This window comes from Apis cerana, linkage group LG10 (assembly GCF_029169275.1).
Source record: "Apis cerana isolate GH-2021 linkage group LG10, AcerK_1.0, whole genome shotgun sequence".
Lineage (NCBI taxonomy): Eukaryota > Metazoa > Arthropoda > Insecta > Hymenoptera > Apidae > Apis > Apis cerana.
This window is the reverse complement of record NC_083861.1, coordinates 8,827,747-8,846,497: the sequence shown is the minus strand read 5'-3', so window position 1 is coordinate 8,846,497 and position 18,751 is coordinate 8,827,747. Positions and strand designations below refer to the sequence as shown.

The following is an 18,751-nucleotide window of genomic DNA, read 5'->3' as shown; positions in this document are numbered from 1 at the left end:
AATGGATCAACGACCGACGAACGCGTGAGAAATACGCAGTCGAGACCGAAGGGCTCGACATTGTAACGAGCACATTTTCGCGTTAATGAGGAATTGTGAATGACGGAGAAGATTGAAGAATTTTCGGGGTAAAGCCAAATGAAAATTCGGTGTCGAGAGAAATATTTGAAAGATAAACTATCTTCAATTTTAATCGAAAGTGAAATTCTGCCGAGCTCTTCTCTTATTTTTACTACGGACTAGAACTTTCGTTCTCAAACGCACGAAGAATAATTCTCGAGAGCGCATTTTCTCGTTCTAAGATTACATAATAGAAGAAACGTGTAAGAAGGAAGGGTTAAGCGATCCGAATCGCAAGAGAAAGTTACGTGTCCGCGATGGGTCATAAGAAGACGGCTCAAAGGCTGGAGGAGATCGAAGGGGGAGAAGAAAGTGCAAGATTGGAACGGGTCCGGCGCCACGAACGCTTTGAAATATTTAAAGGAACCGTGCGCGGGGAAGAAAGAAAGGGACGGGTGCGCGTACCTTTATTTTGTTTGGTGCGCGGGTGCTCACGGGAAACGAGGATTACTCATGAATTGGCGTTAAGCCAATTCTATACGCGACACGTCCCGTCAAAGCGGGTCGTTAAGTCGACCCGCGTCCTCCAAGCCCCTCCTCGTCTCTTGTCTCTTCCCTTCCGACACTTTGTGTCCACTCACACTTGTCTCGATCCCGTCTTCGATTCAATCCTGATCAAACACAAACACTTCGCGTGACCCTTCTCGTTAAACTTTCGATACCGAGAATCGAAGAGTCGTCGTCGACTTTGCTCCGCCCTTATGGACCAATTTATCTTTATCATCCTCCCTCGCTAAGCAAAATTGCTTTACTGATCGACGGATATATCGGTGTTCGTTAAGAATTCTCACTTACGCGATACATTAAACGTACACCTGTGTACGGCATCAGGAAAGCGAGAGAAAAATACGTAATCGAACAAAACGAAACGGAACGATGAAGAACAGAGGCAAGCGACAAGTGTACACGTCAATCGATGCCTCGAAGGCGCTAACTACCAAAAACTAAAACAAAATCGATGAGAGAGTGGAAGAATATAGCGTGGACACAGCGTGTCGTGACAGGTTTACCTTTCATCGGTGTCACCTGCCGGCCTCCATAATTCTCGTGAACGCGGTGGTTGGTCGACGCCGCTGCCCCGGTCGCGATCCTCCTCCCCGTCGCGATCGAGAGAGTTGGCAGAGAGCAAGGATCGAGAGAGCCAACGACGATCGCGAGATATCTGTCGGCGGTACGCACCGGCCGCGGATGCACGTGGATCACCAACGCCCGACTTTTTCCCCCCCGAATTTCGAGGTCATAACAAAACGACCGTGTTGCCGGCCGGTCTTACGGCCATATTGTCGCCTCCTCTTTCTCTTTCTCTCTCTCTTTGCCCTCTCCATGCTCCCTCCTCGTTTGTCCATCACCAGTCCCAGCTGGTCGTCTTTCTCCCGTCCCCGTGCCACCCTCCCCTCCCCCTCGTCTTCTTCTCGCCAACCAGCAAAAATCAATGCGACGTAACATGCGCCCTGACACCCGGATCTTCCGGTGTACCGACCGAACTTTCACTTTCCCCATTTTCTTTGCTACCGGAGAGTAGTAAACTTCCCTCTCCTCCTCTCCTCCCGAAATATATAAATTCGCGTATACACTTTGGAAATCGAGGAAAGGAAGGATTGTTTTTTAACAAGGAGATTAAATGAATTTGAAATCGGTTCAAAGAGCCGAATATAAGAGAATATAAAAGGGCAAGGTTGCACGCTCCGTGGATAACGTTTCGAATCGTTCCCCTCGAGAACGCAAGAGAGGAATTGGTCGAAAATGGTGGGTACGGATCGATGAGAGCGGACTCGTTCGATCGAGCAGCGCGTGTAAAAAGAAAGATGGCGAAGTACGAAAGAGAAATTGCCTACTGTTGGTACAAAGTCAGGGTCGCATCGCGTATGCGAAATTCCGGTATCCGTCGGTAAAGGGCAAGCGATGGGGGTGCAAGGTCGGGGGAGAAAATCGATGAGGAACTCGGTGGAGACGATAGGTCTGCTTGGTCTGGTTTTTCACCCTCCGAATAGAGAATTCCCTGGTCGGTAACACAGCAGTATCGATGATATTTTTCGTGGAATTTTCCAATGTTTCGGCTCCTCGTTCAAGTTCATTGCGATGTTTAAACAAGCTTAAGAGAATAATCGCTGAATCTTCTTCTAAAAACGGTATAGAAGAGACGCGCCCTTTTAAATAAATCTCCCTCTCCCTCCCTCCAAGGGAGGAAAGATTTAATTTTTCGTCCACGCTGATAGATGGAGGATCAAGTAGTAAGAGCTCGACGTTAATTCTACCTGAATATGGATATTCTACTTCGCAACTTATGCACGAACTTCTAATTAAGCTGGCTCGCTGAATTTCACGTCAAAATAGAACTTGAAATTTCTCGGGGGGCAAAGATTTTAAAAATGTCAAAGGTACCCACATATCCGCACTGCTGCGTTTCCATTATATACCTCGATCGATCAAACGAATTGATCTCCTTCTTTGCAATTTCGTTACGAAAGAAAATAAATAGATATTTTTTAAACGAATTCTTCCAACCACGCAATTTACGACGCAACAAAGGATATATAGAGAGCGGCCGGGACGAATCGTTTCGAAGGGAAAGGAAGGTCTCGATAGAAAGACGTCGTTATCACTCGCTAAATTAATTATTTATCCTTGGTATCTTGGAGCTGGTTGGCCGAGCGTTAACCGAGCGACACAAGCGTCCCGTTAATAGCCATCAGGCGTGATCATTTACACACGGAATCGATCGGACGCTGCTCGTGAACAACGACATCGCAGCAGACAGGCAGAACCGATTTCCTAACGTTTAGATTTCTCTCATCGACCTGAATTGCTATTTACGAGCTCAAGGAAACGCTAACGAGTCGAGAATCGAGAGGAACGATCGGTTGTTGTATCTCGAAGAAAAACTGGAGGAGGGATCTCTCCACGATGGCGATTGTAATTTATTCTCACCTTGTCCTCCGCCTCGTCGGCTCGACCCTCCGCTTCCAACACTCGCTGCTCGAGTTCCGAGAGCTGGAAAAAAAAGAAAACAAAGATCAGCTAACTTTTTCTTTTTTTCAATCAAAAATCGTAGTAAATTTTCTCTTTAATTTAAATTTCAATGTGACGAGAACAATATTTTTGATCTTCCAAATCTCGCCAATCTCGAATCGTCTCGTGACGAAGTATACGCATCTATTTCGGTATAAATGTTGGATTTTGGGTTTAAAAAGAGCGCGATAGACGCGTTTACAGGGGGGAGGGAGAAAAAAAATGAAATATTCATAATCCGAGATATCGAGAAGCGAAAGGGAAGGGAGAGATTCCACGACGGTATCTCGTCGTCATCTAATTTTCCCTCCAGCGGGAAAACTTCGATCAAACTTGCTCGAGTCCATAGCCCGATGGGTGGATGCCTGGCTGACGAGAGTTTAATGGATACCATGGACTTAAGCGGTACCACGAAACTTGCTTGATCCGTCAAAGATTGATACGCGCCGCTCCTGCGCCACGACGTGGACATATTCCCGTGGTTTGCCAATCTTCAACGGTAAACCGACGACGTTTCTCCTCCGGCGATTGATTCTTCCACTAAACTAATTTATACTCGAATCTAAATTCAAATCTAAATTCGAATTAAACGCTAACACCTCGAGTCTTCCACCCCGATCCATCCAGTTTAAGTGGCATTAAACGGACGAGCTAGCGAAAACTCGATCTCTTCGGTGTCCCAAAAGAGTCGTGCGAGGTCGGTCTGTTTTCTCTCCGCGGCAACTGTTAGCAAAAATAATGGGCAATTCATTCGATACGCGGCCGTGATTTAAGTCTCCCCGGAATTAGCAGGGCGGCCCATTAAACCGAGGCGGAGAATCGGACTCCCCCGTTCGCTCTTTCCACCGTCGGCTAAAAAGTAGTATCCCGCGGTTGACCCCCGGGACACTATGAATTGCTCTTAAACCCGCGCCTCGACCCGTATATTAACCTCCGTTTTAATTAATCACCGCGCCGGCCACGGCGACGCCTGCGTCGTTTTCGCGACGCGCGTGCCGCCAACACCGAAAGCCAAACTTATTAATCCCGTTATTCGACGAAAATTCCATCGCCCCTCTCCCAAATTTATCTCGCGACACGCGCGTTTATACAACAAGGCCGCCGATCAAACAACCCCGCAGCCGTCCCACCGCCTACCTAACGAGAGAACGATTCATCGTAGCTCGACAATTGACAACGCGTGAAACCATCCGAGCCGCCCGCTCGAAATGCATACTTTAGTGCACGCGTCGGCGATGCATACAAGTGTTAACGACGTATCACGGTCGATCGGGAAATAATAGATAGCCCAGTTTATAGAAAAGCGGGGGCTGCGGCTCGACAATTGTGGCAAAAGATGGAGGGAAACAGGGAGTTTTCCACGGACGGATAAGCGCGGCAGGGTTGCCAATCACCGGTGATGAAAGGCAGAGCGGCGCGAACGACCGCAAGCAGGGGTGGCGGGGAGCAGGGCGCGGGCAAAGGGCGTCGAACGAGACGTTCGATCGCGGGCCTTCTGGTCTTGGTCGTGCGTGAGAATTCAGTCGTTCGCGAGGACGGGCTCGACGACGGGAGAGAAAGCAGGCAGCCGAGCGCGGGAGGATCTCGTCAGGAGGGTGCACGGTTAGTAGCATCTGGCGTTGAGAGGGAAGAGAGAAAGGGGAGAGAGTGAAGAGAGGTATGAAAGGAGGGAAAGAAGGGAAGAAAGGAAGTGGTATCGAGACACGTAGGAAAGGGGGATTCGTGGAAAAAAGAGGGGGAGGGAGAGGCGCGGATTTCCTCTGGCGTTAAAGTCGCGGCTCGACTCGAGAAGAAAGGACGTCTACGACGGAGGGCGAAGGACGGGTACATTAGCCGCAAACGGGATGCCGGAGAATCTCTCAAACTGTCGTCAACGCTTAAGCTCTCCCTCTTTTCTCCCTCGACTCGCTCTGATTCGGCAATAACGGCTTATGAAAATCGTGGCCTCGCTGTTTCGCCCATGTTTCTTTCTTCATTCCCTCGAGCAGGAACGAAGGGAAATTTCTCCTCGATCTTTCGACAGATGACCCCTAAAATGAACCGAGATCAAGCGATTCGTCGTGATGTCGTGTTCGAAAGCCAAAGAAAGCAAGTTTCTCTTAAATTTCTCAGGTTGAGGCAGAAGCTTGTGTATTCTTTCGAGTCGAGAAAGAAGTTTTTCAAGCGTGGTAGATTAAAAGTAAGATGTACGGGCAAGAGTCGTTATCGAGAGAGACGCATTCGTTATGGGAATTCGTGCGTACTTGGAGTTGAAACAGGTGACAGTTGGCAAGGAAGGATGAAAGAAGGGAAAGAAAGAAAGAAGAAGCAGACTGAACGGTCAAATGAAAACGTCTGCGCGGAGTGGTATTCGATGTCGAGTGCGTCGCGGTATCGTTGGAATTCAAATCGAATCGCTCTCGAGCACCGGATACCTCGAGTGGAAATACAAAGAAGATTCACCGCGAATTGATCGGACCTGTGAGCAGCAATTTAACAAGCTTCGTTTTATTCTTTTTTTTCCCAACTCGTTACAATTCGAGGAAACGAACGAGTCTCTTAGAATTCTCTAAAACTTACGAACAGATCTTTGAACCGACGGATCGTTTAACCAAATACACTTAGACCTTTGCGAATGAAAGTTGACTGCGTCTGGCGAGCAGTCTCTCGATTATTCGTCAAGGAACAAAACTATTTACCTCGAAAAGAAATGGCTTTTAAATTCCATCGATCGTTCTCGTGGTTCTCGAGACAGACGATGATGACGATTTTGTTAAAAAGCTCGAGGAACGTCGTTACGAGCCAACGTCATCCTCTTAAGGAATGAAAAAATCCTTCAAGGGGCGAGGAAAAGTGGGCCAAACAGGGAAGAAGAGGGCCAGAACAACGATACGTAGAGTAGAGACAAAAGGTCGAGAAAGAAAGAAACGATAACTTTCGCCCCCCGTCGTTTTCAAAAGAGGGTGGAAAAAGGGTGGAGGAAAGGCGGCGAGATTGGTTCGTTAATGTTATCGCGTGATGCGAGACATAAAGCACGGTGTGCGCCTTCTTGGGTTTCGTTTCTCTTTGTGCCCTCGGCGAATTTATGGCGGGCCGATGGTGTCGCGTGAACGAAAAAGAACGCCAACACAGAGGGAGCGTACACTACGCGCCCCTCTTTGAAAAATCGTCACGCGAATTCACGCTTTGTTCCTCTTACCGATCATACATGGATAACGATCACGCCCAATTCCAGAGGCGGACAATTTCTTCGAAACGCTTCCCCCATGAATGAAACAATCCAACGTAGAATTTTTCATTTTTCCTAAATACTTCTCTTTCTTCTTCTTCTTCTTTTTCCAAACTGCTTTCGCAGCTACATTTTCCGTAGCTCATTTTACGTATTCAAACGTTCTAAATTATATCCGACAGATCTTCTCAACGTTTCCCTTCCGGTTAAAATCGCGAGCTGGCTAGAGGGAGCGGACGGAAAAGCTGGCGAACGCTTTCATTTTTTATGAAGAGGGGTCGGGGCCGAGCACAGCGTGCAGGTCTTTACGGAAGCGCATTAGCACTTCATGGAGGCTCGGTCGGCCTCCCTCGGAGAGATAGAGAGAGAAAAAGCTTTCCTTCGACCGAGATCCCCACGGATCGCTCTCCCGTGCCTTGTATATTAATTATTTCGAGCGGAAAAGGGTAGAGCGGCACGGTTGGCGCGCCCCTCGCCTCGGCCAGAAGAAAATTACGGTCCGCAGGTGGACACCGGCGGCCACCGTTGACCTAGATTCGTCACGTTCACCCGCGTATCAATTTCCATCTCGTCCCTATTAATTAACGTCATCGATTTACGATATGATACACAGCATATACATATATATACATATGTACGGATATAATATTGTTTGAGAGAAGCACGCGTCGATAAATGAACGACGGCCAATCGATAATGGATAACGGATCGTCTCGTGATTTGTTACGAAGGGAGAGAGGGATTGAATAATAATTGGAGGGAGACTTTTACCAAGGACGAGAGACGAGCGTTAATAATATTAGATAGGATGGTGGTTATAGAGTGTTTCGCTCGTTGAAAAGAGTAATTATAAGAGATAATAAAGAAACGTTGCGTTTGAGGGTAATTGACCGATTTCATCTTTCGAACGGTCAAAGATTCCTCCAGTGTGTTCCGAACAGGATATTCCGGTTAGAGAGAACAGGAAGAAGTCGAAGAAAAGGCGGAGATTAAGGGAACAGGAGAAGGGAAAGTAGTTTGAACGACGGTGGATCGTGACCGAAACGAGGAAATTGTCACTTTCAGCCATTTTCCCGCGCGTTGACTTTGCCACGGACTGGACTTTCCAAGTTAAATCTAATTCAACTTCCAATCTCAACTTGCGCTTGGTTTTCAACGAGGCGCCTTGGTTTTCAGTCGACGAGCTGTACGCGAAGCGGCGGAAAATTGTTTTAATCTTCTTTCCCGACCGCGAGGAAGGAAGAGTAACTTATATTCTTCAAAAAAAAAAAGAAAAAAAGAGAAAAGAAGAAAATTTTTGCGCAAGGAAAGGGAAAAGTAGCGAGAAGTACTTTTGTTCCATTCGTCTTTCATTGAAGCTTGTAGGAAAAAAAAAGAAAGCGTCTTTAAGAGGAATGCTACCTGTTGTACCTTACCTTTCACCTCTAGCGAAATTTCATCCCGCTCCTTCTCGGCCCCATTATCACAGTTGAAATCTACCTCGTCTTTGAAATTATCACGTTGAAACCCTTCAACTCCCCCTCCCTATCCATCCCACCTCTTCGTATTAATTGCCCGTTTAAGAAACGAGGCAAGGTACAAACCACCCTTAGGGGAGGAGAACGAATTCGCCCTTTCTTCCTTTCTTCCTGGACACCCGTTTTTCTTCGCTCATCTTTTCCTCCAGAAATATCGTCTCCCCTCGTTCCTTCCTTCGCGAAAAGGAAGAAGAGGAGAGGAGAGATTAATCTCGCGCGTCCCATAAAAATCTGGAGATTCGATGAGATTCGAGATCGAGGAACGAAGCGAAATTCCCGAGGAGAGCCGGGCCAGAATCCTTTCTGGGACGCGTTATTTATTCAAAGCAGGCCGTCTGAATTTTTCCCGCTGGAGCGTGGGATTCGTAAAAATAGGCCGTCGAAAGATAGTCGAGATTTCTCTCTCTTTCTCCCTCTAGAAACACGTATATATCCTGATTTCGAGCGCATCGGCGAGCATATCCCAGCAGGAGGTGTTGTTCGGAGGGCGCGAAACGGGACACGGAGAGGCATCCCATCCCCGTTAAAATCGATAACTGGATTTTCCGCGCACAGGACGGGTCGCGAGCCGAATTAATTTCCGACCATGCAAATTTCGTTATAACCGTGGACAATGCGGAAGGAGCGGAAGGCCGCGATGATATAATTGATCGCGCTTCTATTAGCGGATCAATCAATTACAATGGAGCTAACTAACGAGCAGATCGGGATCAACGATCCGTTTCACCTTTTTCACGCTCGACGGGCCGCGTGAAACGCCGCGTGCCAGTTTTGAAATTTCGCTCCCTATTCCTAGGGAAGCGTCACGTGTCGCGCTTTAATTGGGAACGAAGCGGATACAGTCGCTCTCATCCGATTAGAATTCGAAATCGGGAATCGGGGTGTGGAAAACGCGATAATAGATCGTTGGACGGTTCGCCTCGTCGTTGCCAATCGTCGTCCTATCGAATATGCTTTTCTGCTCTCCTCTTCGAATCGCGGAAATCAATGGGAATGTTCGTCGAAATTTTTTGAAATCGTGTGGACAAAAATTGGAGGGAAAAAACTCCACCTCGAAGGGGTTAAACATGCACGGATTTGCAATATCGCGAAATGAAGAAGGCGGAAAATTTGATGGCGTGTAAAAAATACAGGAGGAGAATAATTGGGGTAGAGGGGGCGGGATTGCGATGGGAATTGGGCACGTAGGCCGTTGAGAGGCGGGAAAATGAGCGCAACTCCGGCCGCGATGCAATAACAATAACGCGACGATCGCGCTAACAATCGCGAGGACGGTGATGACGGCTATAATAAAGCCTCGCCACGGGACAATCGAATCTCGAGTGGAGGAGCAGGGCGCGACGATTCGATATCCGCGTGGATTTCGTGTCGACCGTTTCTCGCCAAGTTCGAGCCGCACCTTTTCTCTCGCACCTGAGAAGAAGAAGAAGAAGAAGAAGAAGAAGAAGGAGAAGTTCCTTTGAAAAGGAAACGAGCGGATTTTACTATCGCGGAGGAGGTAAAAAAAAAAAACTTGCGAACAGAAGATTTGTTCCGATATCGATATCGATGATAACGATACTACTACCCTTCCCCTGGACGTTTTTCTCTCCCTCTCCTCTTCCGTTTATTTGAATTTTAAATTTGAAAATTTAAATTCAACTCCCTCCACTCTCCCCATACATTTTTTAACGCTTTAAACGATATCCGGACACGTCCAATCATCGACCGGCCAATTTTTTAACCGCCAGGTCGGCAAACAATTTTCCCCCTTTTTTTTACAATTTTTTTTTAAATTTTACAAAAGCCTTTACACGCGGAACAATGTAATTTTGCCCCTCGGTTTTTTTGTCCTTCCCTTCCTCCGCTCTGGCCTTATTGCCGGAGTACGTAAAAATAGGAGGAGGCCGTAGGCGCGTCGCTTTTTTTTTTTTTTTTTCATTTCGCAATATCCGAGAAATTTAATTTTCATACACGGTATTGAAAGCTTGTTCCGGGCGCCGGTTAATTTGCAGGGCGATCAACTCGATTTTTCGCGACGGTCAGGCGGCGAAAATCGGCCAATGGAAAATGCATTATATTTGCTTTATTTATCGCCGGCCGTGCGGTCAGATCGATTTATTTTGCATATTGAAAAGCCGGGGCGGGCGCATTTTGTTTGCGGCTGTCGCTCGACTAAGAGGCGGCCTTTTGCTCGCCTCGTGTACAACACGGGGTCATGAATTTTTCAAGAGCACGCATCGCATTTTCCACGCGCCGGATAACGTTCGATCGAACATTTCGATCCTGCTCTTTCATCTTCCGCTCCTTCCGACGTCTTCAAACTATGCACCGGTGTTTACGATCCTTCTCTTTTCTTCCATTTCCGATTCTTTCGCATCGTTAGATTCCCTTAACGCGGAAAAATAAATTATTCAAACTTTAACGTTCGTACGCGAAATAAAGACACGCGCCAACAATCTTTTTGCATACGTCTACCAACAGCCGGTTTCTTACGCGTCCACTCCTTTGTCCATTTGTTTTTACAACGAGCCGCCGCGCAATATGAAAAGAATATCGAGAAAGAATTTAACCGGATCGATCCGCGGATTGTTATTACGCGTTAATCGGTATGGTTACCCGACATTCCGATTTAACGTGTCTTGGCAGAGGCTAGAGACGCCTCGGGGGTAATTGCAAGGATTGAAATATGCAGGGGTCGGCGGAGTGCACGGGCACCGCGGAACTTGGACTCGTATGCACGGAGAAACTCGCGCGACGACGGGTCGACCGGTTGATAATTAGGTCTCCCGGGCGCGGAAGCAATCATGGAACCTGCCTTAAGTATCGTCTGCGTCGAGATTCGCCTGGTTACAGCTCTCTGGAAACTCTCTCTGGCGAGTGCTCGACGATGGTAATTGTGGACTTGAAGGGAAGCCGAAGGAGAAAGACGAAAATTTCGTCCGAATGAAATTGCCCACCCCTCCTCTCTCCATCCTCCCCGTTCCACGCTAATCTATCGCGCTAAAACTCTTGCCAGATATAAACGCCACGTCGATACGGCCGGATAAATAAATTTGGCCGGCCAATATCTCGCGCGTTGATTGGGCAGCGCGTTGTTCCTCCCCCTCCCCTGTCCCCGATGATTGACACAGTTGGATAGGCCAGGTTGAATGTCGTAATTGGGTCTCGCGAGTATTAGCCAGGATGCTTGTCCCTCCTCCAGATATCGACTGTTGTCAACAGATGTTCCATGGGGGCGGGGGACCATTGTTCGGCCTAACTTCGGCAACAGAGACGTCACTGGCCGTCTGTTAGCGATGGTCGCATCGAGATACGAGCAAGTAATCTAACTATCGCGTGCATCGAGCGTTCGTTGACCGATATCGACGATCCATCATCACGATTCGAGGATCTCTTCCTCCCTTTTCCCTAAGGATTCGAAAAATCCTTACTTTCGAAAGAATCGACGATGATCGAATCGTTGGAGAACAGGGGACGGGTGTCTCTGGAATTCGCGCGTTCCAATTAACGAGGCAACTCACTGGTCCTGATGGTTTCTCTCCCTTGGATGCGCGTCGTTTGCGGACTCGTCTCGGTCGCGTTAAACTCGGCCCTGCACGAGTCGCCGAGCACCTATTCTGCGTATTTACACGCGTGTACCGATAAAATCAGCCGGGCGCAACCTGCTCCGAAATCGGAGAGACGGTGTCATAATCGTATTTTCTTGAAATACTCCTTCCAACTCAAGGGTTTGGAACCCTCGTTCGGGTTCGAACAGGTTAAACACGCGGTTCCAATCGAACGATCCACGGAATCGGGCATCGACCGATGTTTCTTTATTCGATGTACTTTCTTCTTCACGTTGCATTGAGCGTATATTTGAAACGGACGAATCTTTGGTCACGTTTAAAGGATAGTTTTGAAAGTTTAAACGAAGATATTTATGGAAATTTTAATCGATCAAGGATCTATTATCCGTTGAAACGATCGTAACACTTCTCGATACGAGAAAGTACTGTACGGAGTATAGAAGCGATGGTATCGTTCGCGTTTATATACGCGTGCACTTAAAACGCTTGCAATTTTTAATTACGCTCCCCCGGAAGAATTCGCCGGAGTGGCGCGAGTTTTACGATAATTTGCGGCTATAATTCGTTCCGCACAGCACATCCACCCTCTAGGAATTCTATGTTATTCTCCTTTCTTCTCCTTCTTCTTCTTTTACTTCTTCTTTTTTTATCCGTAAAAACCGTGGCACATTGTTCTCCCGATCGTGATAATAATTAAACGCTTCCGACGAAATGAAGAACCACAAAAATTCGTGGTTGCCTGATATACTCGAGGGACAAAGGGATGTAAATCTAGGAAAAAAGGAGGAGGAGATGGAGGAGGAAAAACCAATGGCAGCCTCTCTTTCCTTTCGACGTACCAATTAAAGTAAATCCGAGGTTTTTGTTTTTCCACAGATAGGTAATTTCGACGGAGAGAGAGAATGAGAATTTTTTTCGTATAAACATAAATATAGTTGGGAAACACAAGTAAATAGATTCGAAATAATGACGATCCATTTGAGAGTAAAATTGTTCCCCCTTCCCCCAAGAGTAACGAATTCGCATGCTTAGAGGAAGGAGAGGAGAAGAATTCCTTTTCCAAGCATTCCTTTTTACCTATCCTTTTATTGGTTGCGAGTTAATGCATTTCAATGGTAAAGATTCCCCATCGAACGGATCGATCGAACCACCAGTTTGGAAATATTGGTGGGAGATGAAAAAGAGAGAGCGTGTTCCAGCTGATAAGCGACGCTTTGTGTCGCGATAAGTCGAACGTGAAGCGGCCGTTTCGATGGGAGAAATCGGTCGGCCGCGTCGATTCGGGTGAATAATACCCCGTTCTCTCTCTTTCTCTTTCTTCCTTATACGGCGGCGTTCTCGCGAGTCCTCTTTTACATAAAACCACGAATCGAAGCGCGTCCGATCTATCTGCGAAAGGTCACAGGGGCATCTATTAGAATCTACACGAATCTCCACAGGTCTCCGTTCAACTAGAATCCGAATACTAATCTCGCGAACCGTGTTTTCCCTTTAATCGATGGAACGAATATATATATATATATATTTCCATAAAGCACGTTGCGTAATTCCTTTAATCGGTTTAATGGATTCGGTTTAATCTCTACTCTCAAACTGATAAATCAACGGGATGTAAATTCTCGGGAAAACGCGGGATGCAAAAGACTTGGTTTCAACATGGATTCTCCTCAACAGGTTCTCGCAAACAAACCAGGTATTTTGCTATTTTTATTTTCTTTTTCGATAGGGGAAGAGGGATCTTAAAACGTACGCAAGGAAGAGAAGAACGAGCAAAAGGGTGGTTTAAACGTTTATCGGTGTACAGAGGAGGACAGTGACGAGGAATGGAATCTCCATCTGCGAGGCCGACAGCGTGGAGAGGATTGGAGGGAATCGTTCAGGATAATACGCGAGATAAAGAAACGAGGTTCCCGGCTCGTAACCCAGATGCGTCCCGCGTAGTGTTTTATTGGCCCGTTACGCGGCCGAGCAAGGGCGAAGACTCCTCTCCCTCCTCTCTCCTGAAATCCGAGCAACGCTGCGAGCTCGATGCAAATTCTCCATTTTCCCTCGTCACTGGAATTCGACTTTTAATCCACCCCGTTGTTCCTCCACAGAATAATAGCTCGGATGATCGAAACGGGGGAAAGGAATAAAAAGAAGAAAAGAAGAAAAGAAAAAGAAAGCGAATTTATCCGATCGTGGATAGAAAAGAGAAGAGAAGAGCGATCGAGGGCGATCGTCCGGCTATAATTTGAATTATTTGGTTGGCGCGGATTGTTCACGAATGCGGAAGGCGCGCGGTGCACGGTTTCAAGGTCACCGACACCTGTCCATTCCGCCGCATGCCGGCTGGTTACCAACCTGTCCAGCCACTTTCTCCGTTTCCCCGCAGCTGATATTATGCCCGCACGCAGCGGAGCCAACCGACCGTGCTCGCCTCGTTATGCATTTTTCAACGGGGCGAGCCGTTCAAACCGCCCTTGACTCCTCCTGCTCTGACTAACAACCCCAGTCTTCCTTCTTTTCTCTTTTCCTCCTACTCCACGGAGAGCCTTAATTTTCGCCCGCATCGCGTACAGCCCAACGTTTTAACGAACCTCCCTTCCATGCGCCGTTTTCACGGTCAATTGTCCACAATTGGCAATTTTTCGAGAGAAGATGCTCACGAAAAGGCGTATGCGAGTGGAGTGAGATACAATTTTCAACGAGACTCGCTCACGATTAAACGGATCGGCGGAGAAGAATTGAGTACGAGAACGAGTGAAATTCGAGAGGAGATACAATCCCCTGTATCCTTTTCCCTCACGCATCGCGGATTTTCCACCCCCACCACGAGGGAGGTGGGAGGATCTCCTCGGAGGGAGATGGTCGAGAAAACTGGAAAAACACGTCTTTCGACTTTGCCGTGTATCCACGCAGGGGGATGGAAACAACGGCTGTCGAGGCTTTTCCGCCCTTCGCGTGGTCGCCTAAGCGGCTTTTTGCGGGACGAACCGGCCCTGTTCCCCCCACGTTTTCGGAGAAATATGGGATCTCGGTCGAGCGCTAGGTCGAGGGACCGAGGTAGCTCGCTAATTGAACTGAAAAAAAAACAAGAAAAACGGCTACGAGGAGCGAAAGTGGCCTCTCAAAGGCTTAATTATTGCTAGATGGGATTAATTTAATAAGGAACGATTGAAATTCGATCGAGATTCCTCCGTTTCGACGCGGGGCCTTAATATAGAGATTTGTTTAAACGGGGAATCGAATTAGCACGCACGGGGGATAGTCAAAGGATTACCGTCAAAGAGTCTCCCCCACCCTGCCGAGTCACTTCGTCGCTGGGAATCCACCGCCAAGAGGCAGAGAGCGGAGATAATCTGGAAATTCGATTTCGAAATTTCCCCATCCCCCGAGCGGAAGCGGGCCAAGATCGTGCCACGTTTGCGGTTTTCGTCCTCTGCAAGGATGTATATCACGGCCTGTATAATCGAGTCGGACGGTTCGTTCCGGCAAGATTGAATTAGAGAGCGCGCGACGCTCTCTATTTCTCGGATCTTGTCCCTCCCTCTCCCCATCTGACGGATTAAGATGGAACCGCGTTGGACGCGTAAAAATGGATGGACCTCCCCCTTCGTTGGGGACGAAGGGAGAAAGAAAAGGAGCAGCGACCTTCGATCTCGTCGAGCAACCAACTGCTTCATTCGCGCGTATATTTGAACTCAAAAGGCGAGATCGCCGATTTGAGAAATATTTACCGATGAATTTCGGGGCGAGCAACGATCGACCGAAAAATTGGAAAAATTCTGTTGTGGAGAGAAAGAGAGAAAGAGCGGTATATGCGTTCAATTCCGGTTAAGAGATTCGCTTTTCCATTCGCCTAAAAGGTTCGAAAATATCGTTTACCGGGAATCGTTTTAAGAGGCTCGCCTTTGAACCGGCCATAATTGCTCCACGCTCGTAAATTTCCACGAAGCGCACGCGCGAGGACAACGTTAATGATTCTCGGATCGCGCGGTTAACGTCGCGGTCGAGTCTTTTGAAAGGGAAGGAGGAAAGGCAGGAGAGGGAAGACGTGGACGAAGGAGGAGAGGCGGATGAAAAAAGAAAAATAGGATGGATATCGCGGAGGGGCGAGAGGAGAGAGACATAAGCCACCCCTACCACTACTATCCGTTTCTATTTTCTGCCTGTGGGAGAAGTTATCGGGGCCGGATGAGGTCTGCGCTTAGGCAGGGGGCTGGAGAAGAGAGCCCCACCGTGCCATCCGTGCCTCTTATTATATCGATGGCATCAACCCCGGCCTGGAAAAGCCCCTGAAATATTTTCACCATTTTCCGACAAAGCGTCCCGCCGTTTCGCGCCAAAGTGCTCGCGAATAGTCTCATTTTTAACAGGAGAGGAGGGTGGTGTCGCGAATGCTCTGCCAGCGGGGAGGGCGCGCAACCCCCTCGTCGATCGTTCCACAGGATTTAACGCCGTATCTTTTCCCCGATCAAATTTTCACCTTTTTCCAGCCTCGCAGAGCGTTCACTTTTCAAAATTTCTCTTCATCTTGATTTTCACTCGTTAACGCGTAAACGCGAGAAACGTTCGAAATTGTTAAGGGAAGATTTACTGGCCCGGTTGAACGCGAAAGAAACTTCTCTGGTGGATATATAGGAGAGGGATCGGATTCCGGGAGGGCGGTCTATTTACCGAGGACGGAGGGGCGGAAGAAGCGAAACGGTTAACCGGCAGAGCGATATTTGTTTCCGTTCTCCGACCGACCGATCCTCCAATTCCTCGCTACACGATTCGTTACGCCTGTCGCCACCCGTGTCTACCACACACGCTCGTAATTCCCTCGTATGATGTAGACGGAGGAGGGAAACCTCGCGGGAAAACGAGGCGAATGTTTGCCCGAGGTTCGCGAAACTTGCCTCTCCCTCGTTAGTTGCCCATTTACTTCGCGGCTTCCTCCTCGTCGAAAATTGAAATTGATCTCGAGCTACCGATTAACGAGCCGCGCAAACGTTTTTCTCCGATACTTTCCGCATCGATGGCCCCTCGAGTTTAACTTTCGGCCCAACTTCTCCGCCGAGTTATCGGCAAGGGAAACCCTTCCAATTCCTTCCTCCAATTTTCCCTCCATTTTCCCAAGTTTCGAAAGAGACGAGACGCCCTCGAAAGGGGGGGAGCGAAGTCTCCTTGTTTCTTAAATAACAATATTCGCGCTCGAGGCGAGTTGCACCGCTGCCAATGCAATTTCGACTGGCTGCACGTTTGCTAAGCGATACGAGCGGCCATAGGGGAGAGAATTCTTCATTTTTCCTTTAAGACGTAACTCCAGGAGAGAGAGAGAGGGGAGGGCAACGACCACGGGCTACGAGGAAGCTTTATCATCGTCGTCGTTGTCATCCGTCGGTCGAGGGATCGTTCGTTTCGAGCTTTTCCACCCTGTTTTCCAACTGTTACCTCCTCTCCTCCAACGATAGAGAGATACTCTCACGCTCGATGATCACGGGAATCAAAGGAATCCTTTCCTTCTCTTCTCCTAATTCTTCTCCTCTTTACGAACAAAAATCGCTCGAGTCTCCGAACAAGCAACCGATTTCCAGCCCAACTTTCCGCGATCTCGTTCTTCCTCGTGTCGCCACGAAATTTCCCCTCGAAGCGAAATTTTCCATTCTTATACAGGGAGGAGGAGCAGCGTTTTCGAAACCCAACCCGAGATCCCGATCGTTCGAAATTACCTTGCCGGGGAAATAGCTGGATATATTCTTAACCGAATCTCTCTTCTCTTTCCGCTTCCCTCCCCCGTTATCCGTTTTACCAATCTTCGTCCCGATATCGGGGCAAAGAAAACGCTAATTGCGCGACTAATTGCGAAGACGGCGAAGCAGGCAAGCACGCCGGGCCGGCTGTATCTCGCATGACAAACGTAATTGCACGGTAACGGAGAGACAATTAACTGCTCCATTCTCGCGGACAAATGGTCCCGCATTACCGGTGTCCCCCCTGTACACGGCAAACACGAAACGGGAGACGGGCGTGCACACAGGGTGGTGGCGGATGCGCTTTATTTAAGCGTTATTTTACGCGGTCCGGCTATGCAAATCCACCAACGGTGGATTACGCGTTCCATGCATAAATTATAAACCCGGGTAGGGAGACCAGTTTCGGTCTCGAACGGTTTTTGCTCGGTCTTTGCTTCGTTCCTTTCCAGGGGATCCTGGTGGCAAAGGTATATGATATCTTTGGGGAATATTTCGACGTTGAAACAATAATATCTCGCCCCGATTTCATTATCGCGATAAGATTGTATAAATAAGGAGGAGGAGGAGGGGGAGGAGGATACGTGGTATCTAGTTGCTTTTGTCGTTATCGGTGTTACAAGGCTCGGTTTGTTGAACGGTGTAAGCGTAAACAAGTTTCGGCAATAAATTCGGCCGATTATCTTTGTACCAACCGGTAACAGCTCGTGACGTATTATTTTCTGAACGATCGCAAAACACGGGCGGAAATGGAAAACGTTTCCCCTCGATCGGAAAAAATCGCGTTGAAAACGCCGCCCAGACGTTTTACATACGAAGCGACGTTTAATGGATCCCTTTGAACCGAGTTTAATTCTCCTCTTGGTAAAAAAAAAAAAAAAAGGAAGAAGAAGGAAGAACGTCGGCGGAGTATGGTTAATTTGGCCTTTTGAGCGACAATTACACGGTGGACGGCGATTTTTTTCCTCGGTGGACGTGGACGGATTGCACCCGCGTCGAAGTAATGAAAAATAGAGGGGGAGGGGGGACAGGGTTTAACAAACGCCAATTAAAATGAAAATAGCCACGGTGTAGCACGGCGAAACACGCGAAATAAACCGGCCCAGGGCGAGGAGAGGACCGTTTATAATTTCACCGTGCTTTTCCGCGGCCATCGGCCATGAATGTTTCATGAGCCATGCTGGAAACGTTCGAATCAGAAGTAGATGCCGCCGAGAAAAAGATCAACTGGCTCGCGGACCCGTGCGAAACGTGGTTCAGGTGAAAAAGGGGGAGGAGGGGGAAAAAAAGGTAAGAAAATATCTTTTCTTCCAATTTTCGGGATAAATTCTCTCTCTCTCTCTCTCTCTCTCTCTTTCCCCTTCTTTTTTTTACGAAGGGATGGAATAAAGATTCAAAGATCGGCCTAAACGAAAAAAAAAATATCGAAGGGAGAGAGAGAGAGAGAAAGAGGGGGGAAAAGAGATTGAATCTGGCGTGCAAAAGCGACGAACCGTTCGGCAAACGATCCATCTTTCCGGAATCTGTCGCGCGACAGCTTTACCCGATCATCGAGAGCTTTTGCTTTTTTTCCCTTCCTCGCCCACCACTCCTCTCCGCTGATGAACCTCTGACTAAAAGCAGAAAAAT

At 48.0% G+C, this 18,751-nt stretch overlaps 1 protein-coding gene across 10 annotated transcripts in view; it reads right to left on the bottom strand.

Moving 5' to 3' along the window:
• The window catches only part of LOC107999525 (uncharacterized protein CG43867), an 86,100-nt gene that overhangs the window by 12,501 nt on the left and 54,848 nt on the right, over window positions 1-18,751 (bottom strand). For all 10 annotated transcript variants that reach the window (XM_017059425.3, XM_062080126.1, XM_017059429.3 and 7 more), the window contains one exon: window positions 3,049-3,111. In XM_017059425.3, the coding sequence (XP_016914914.1) occupies window positions 3,049-3,111 (63 nt within the window). The remainder of the gene's footprint in view (window positions 1-3,048; window positions 3,112-18,751) is intronic.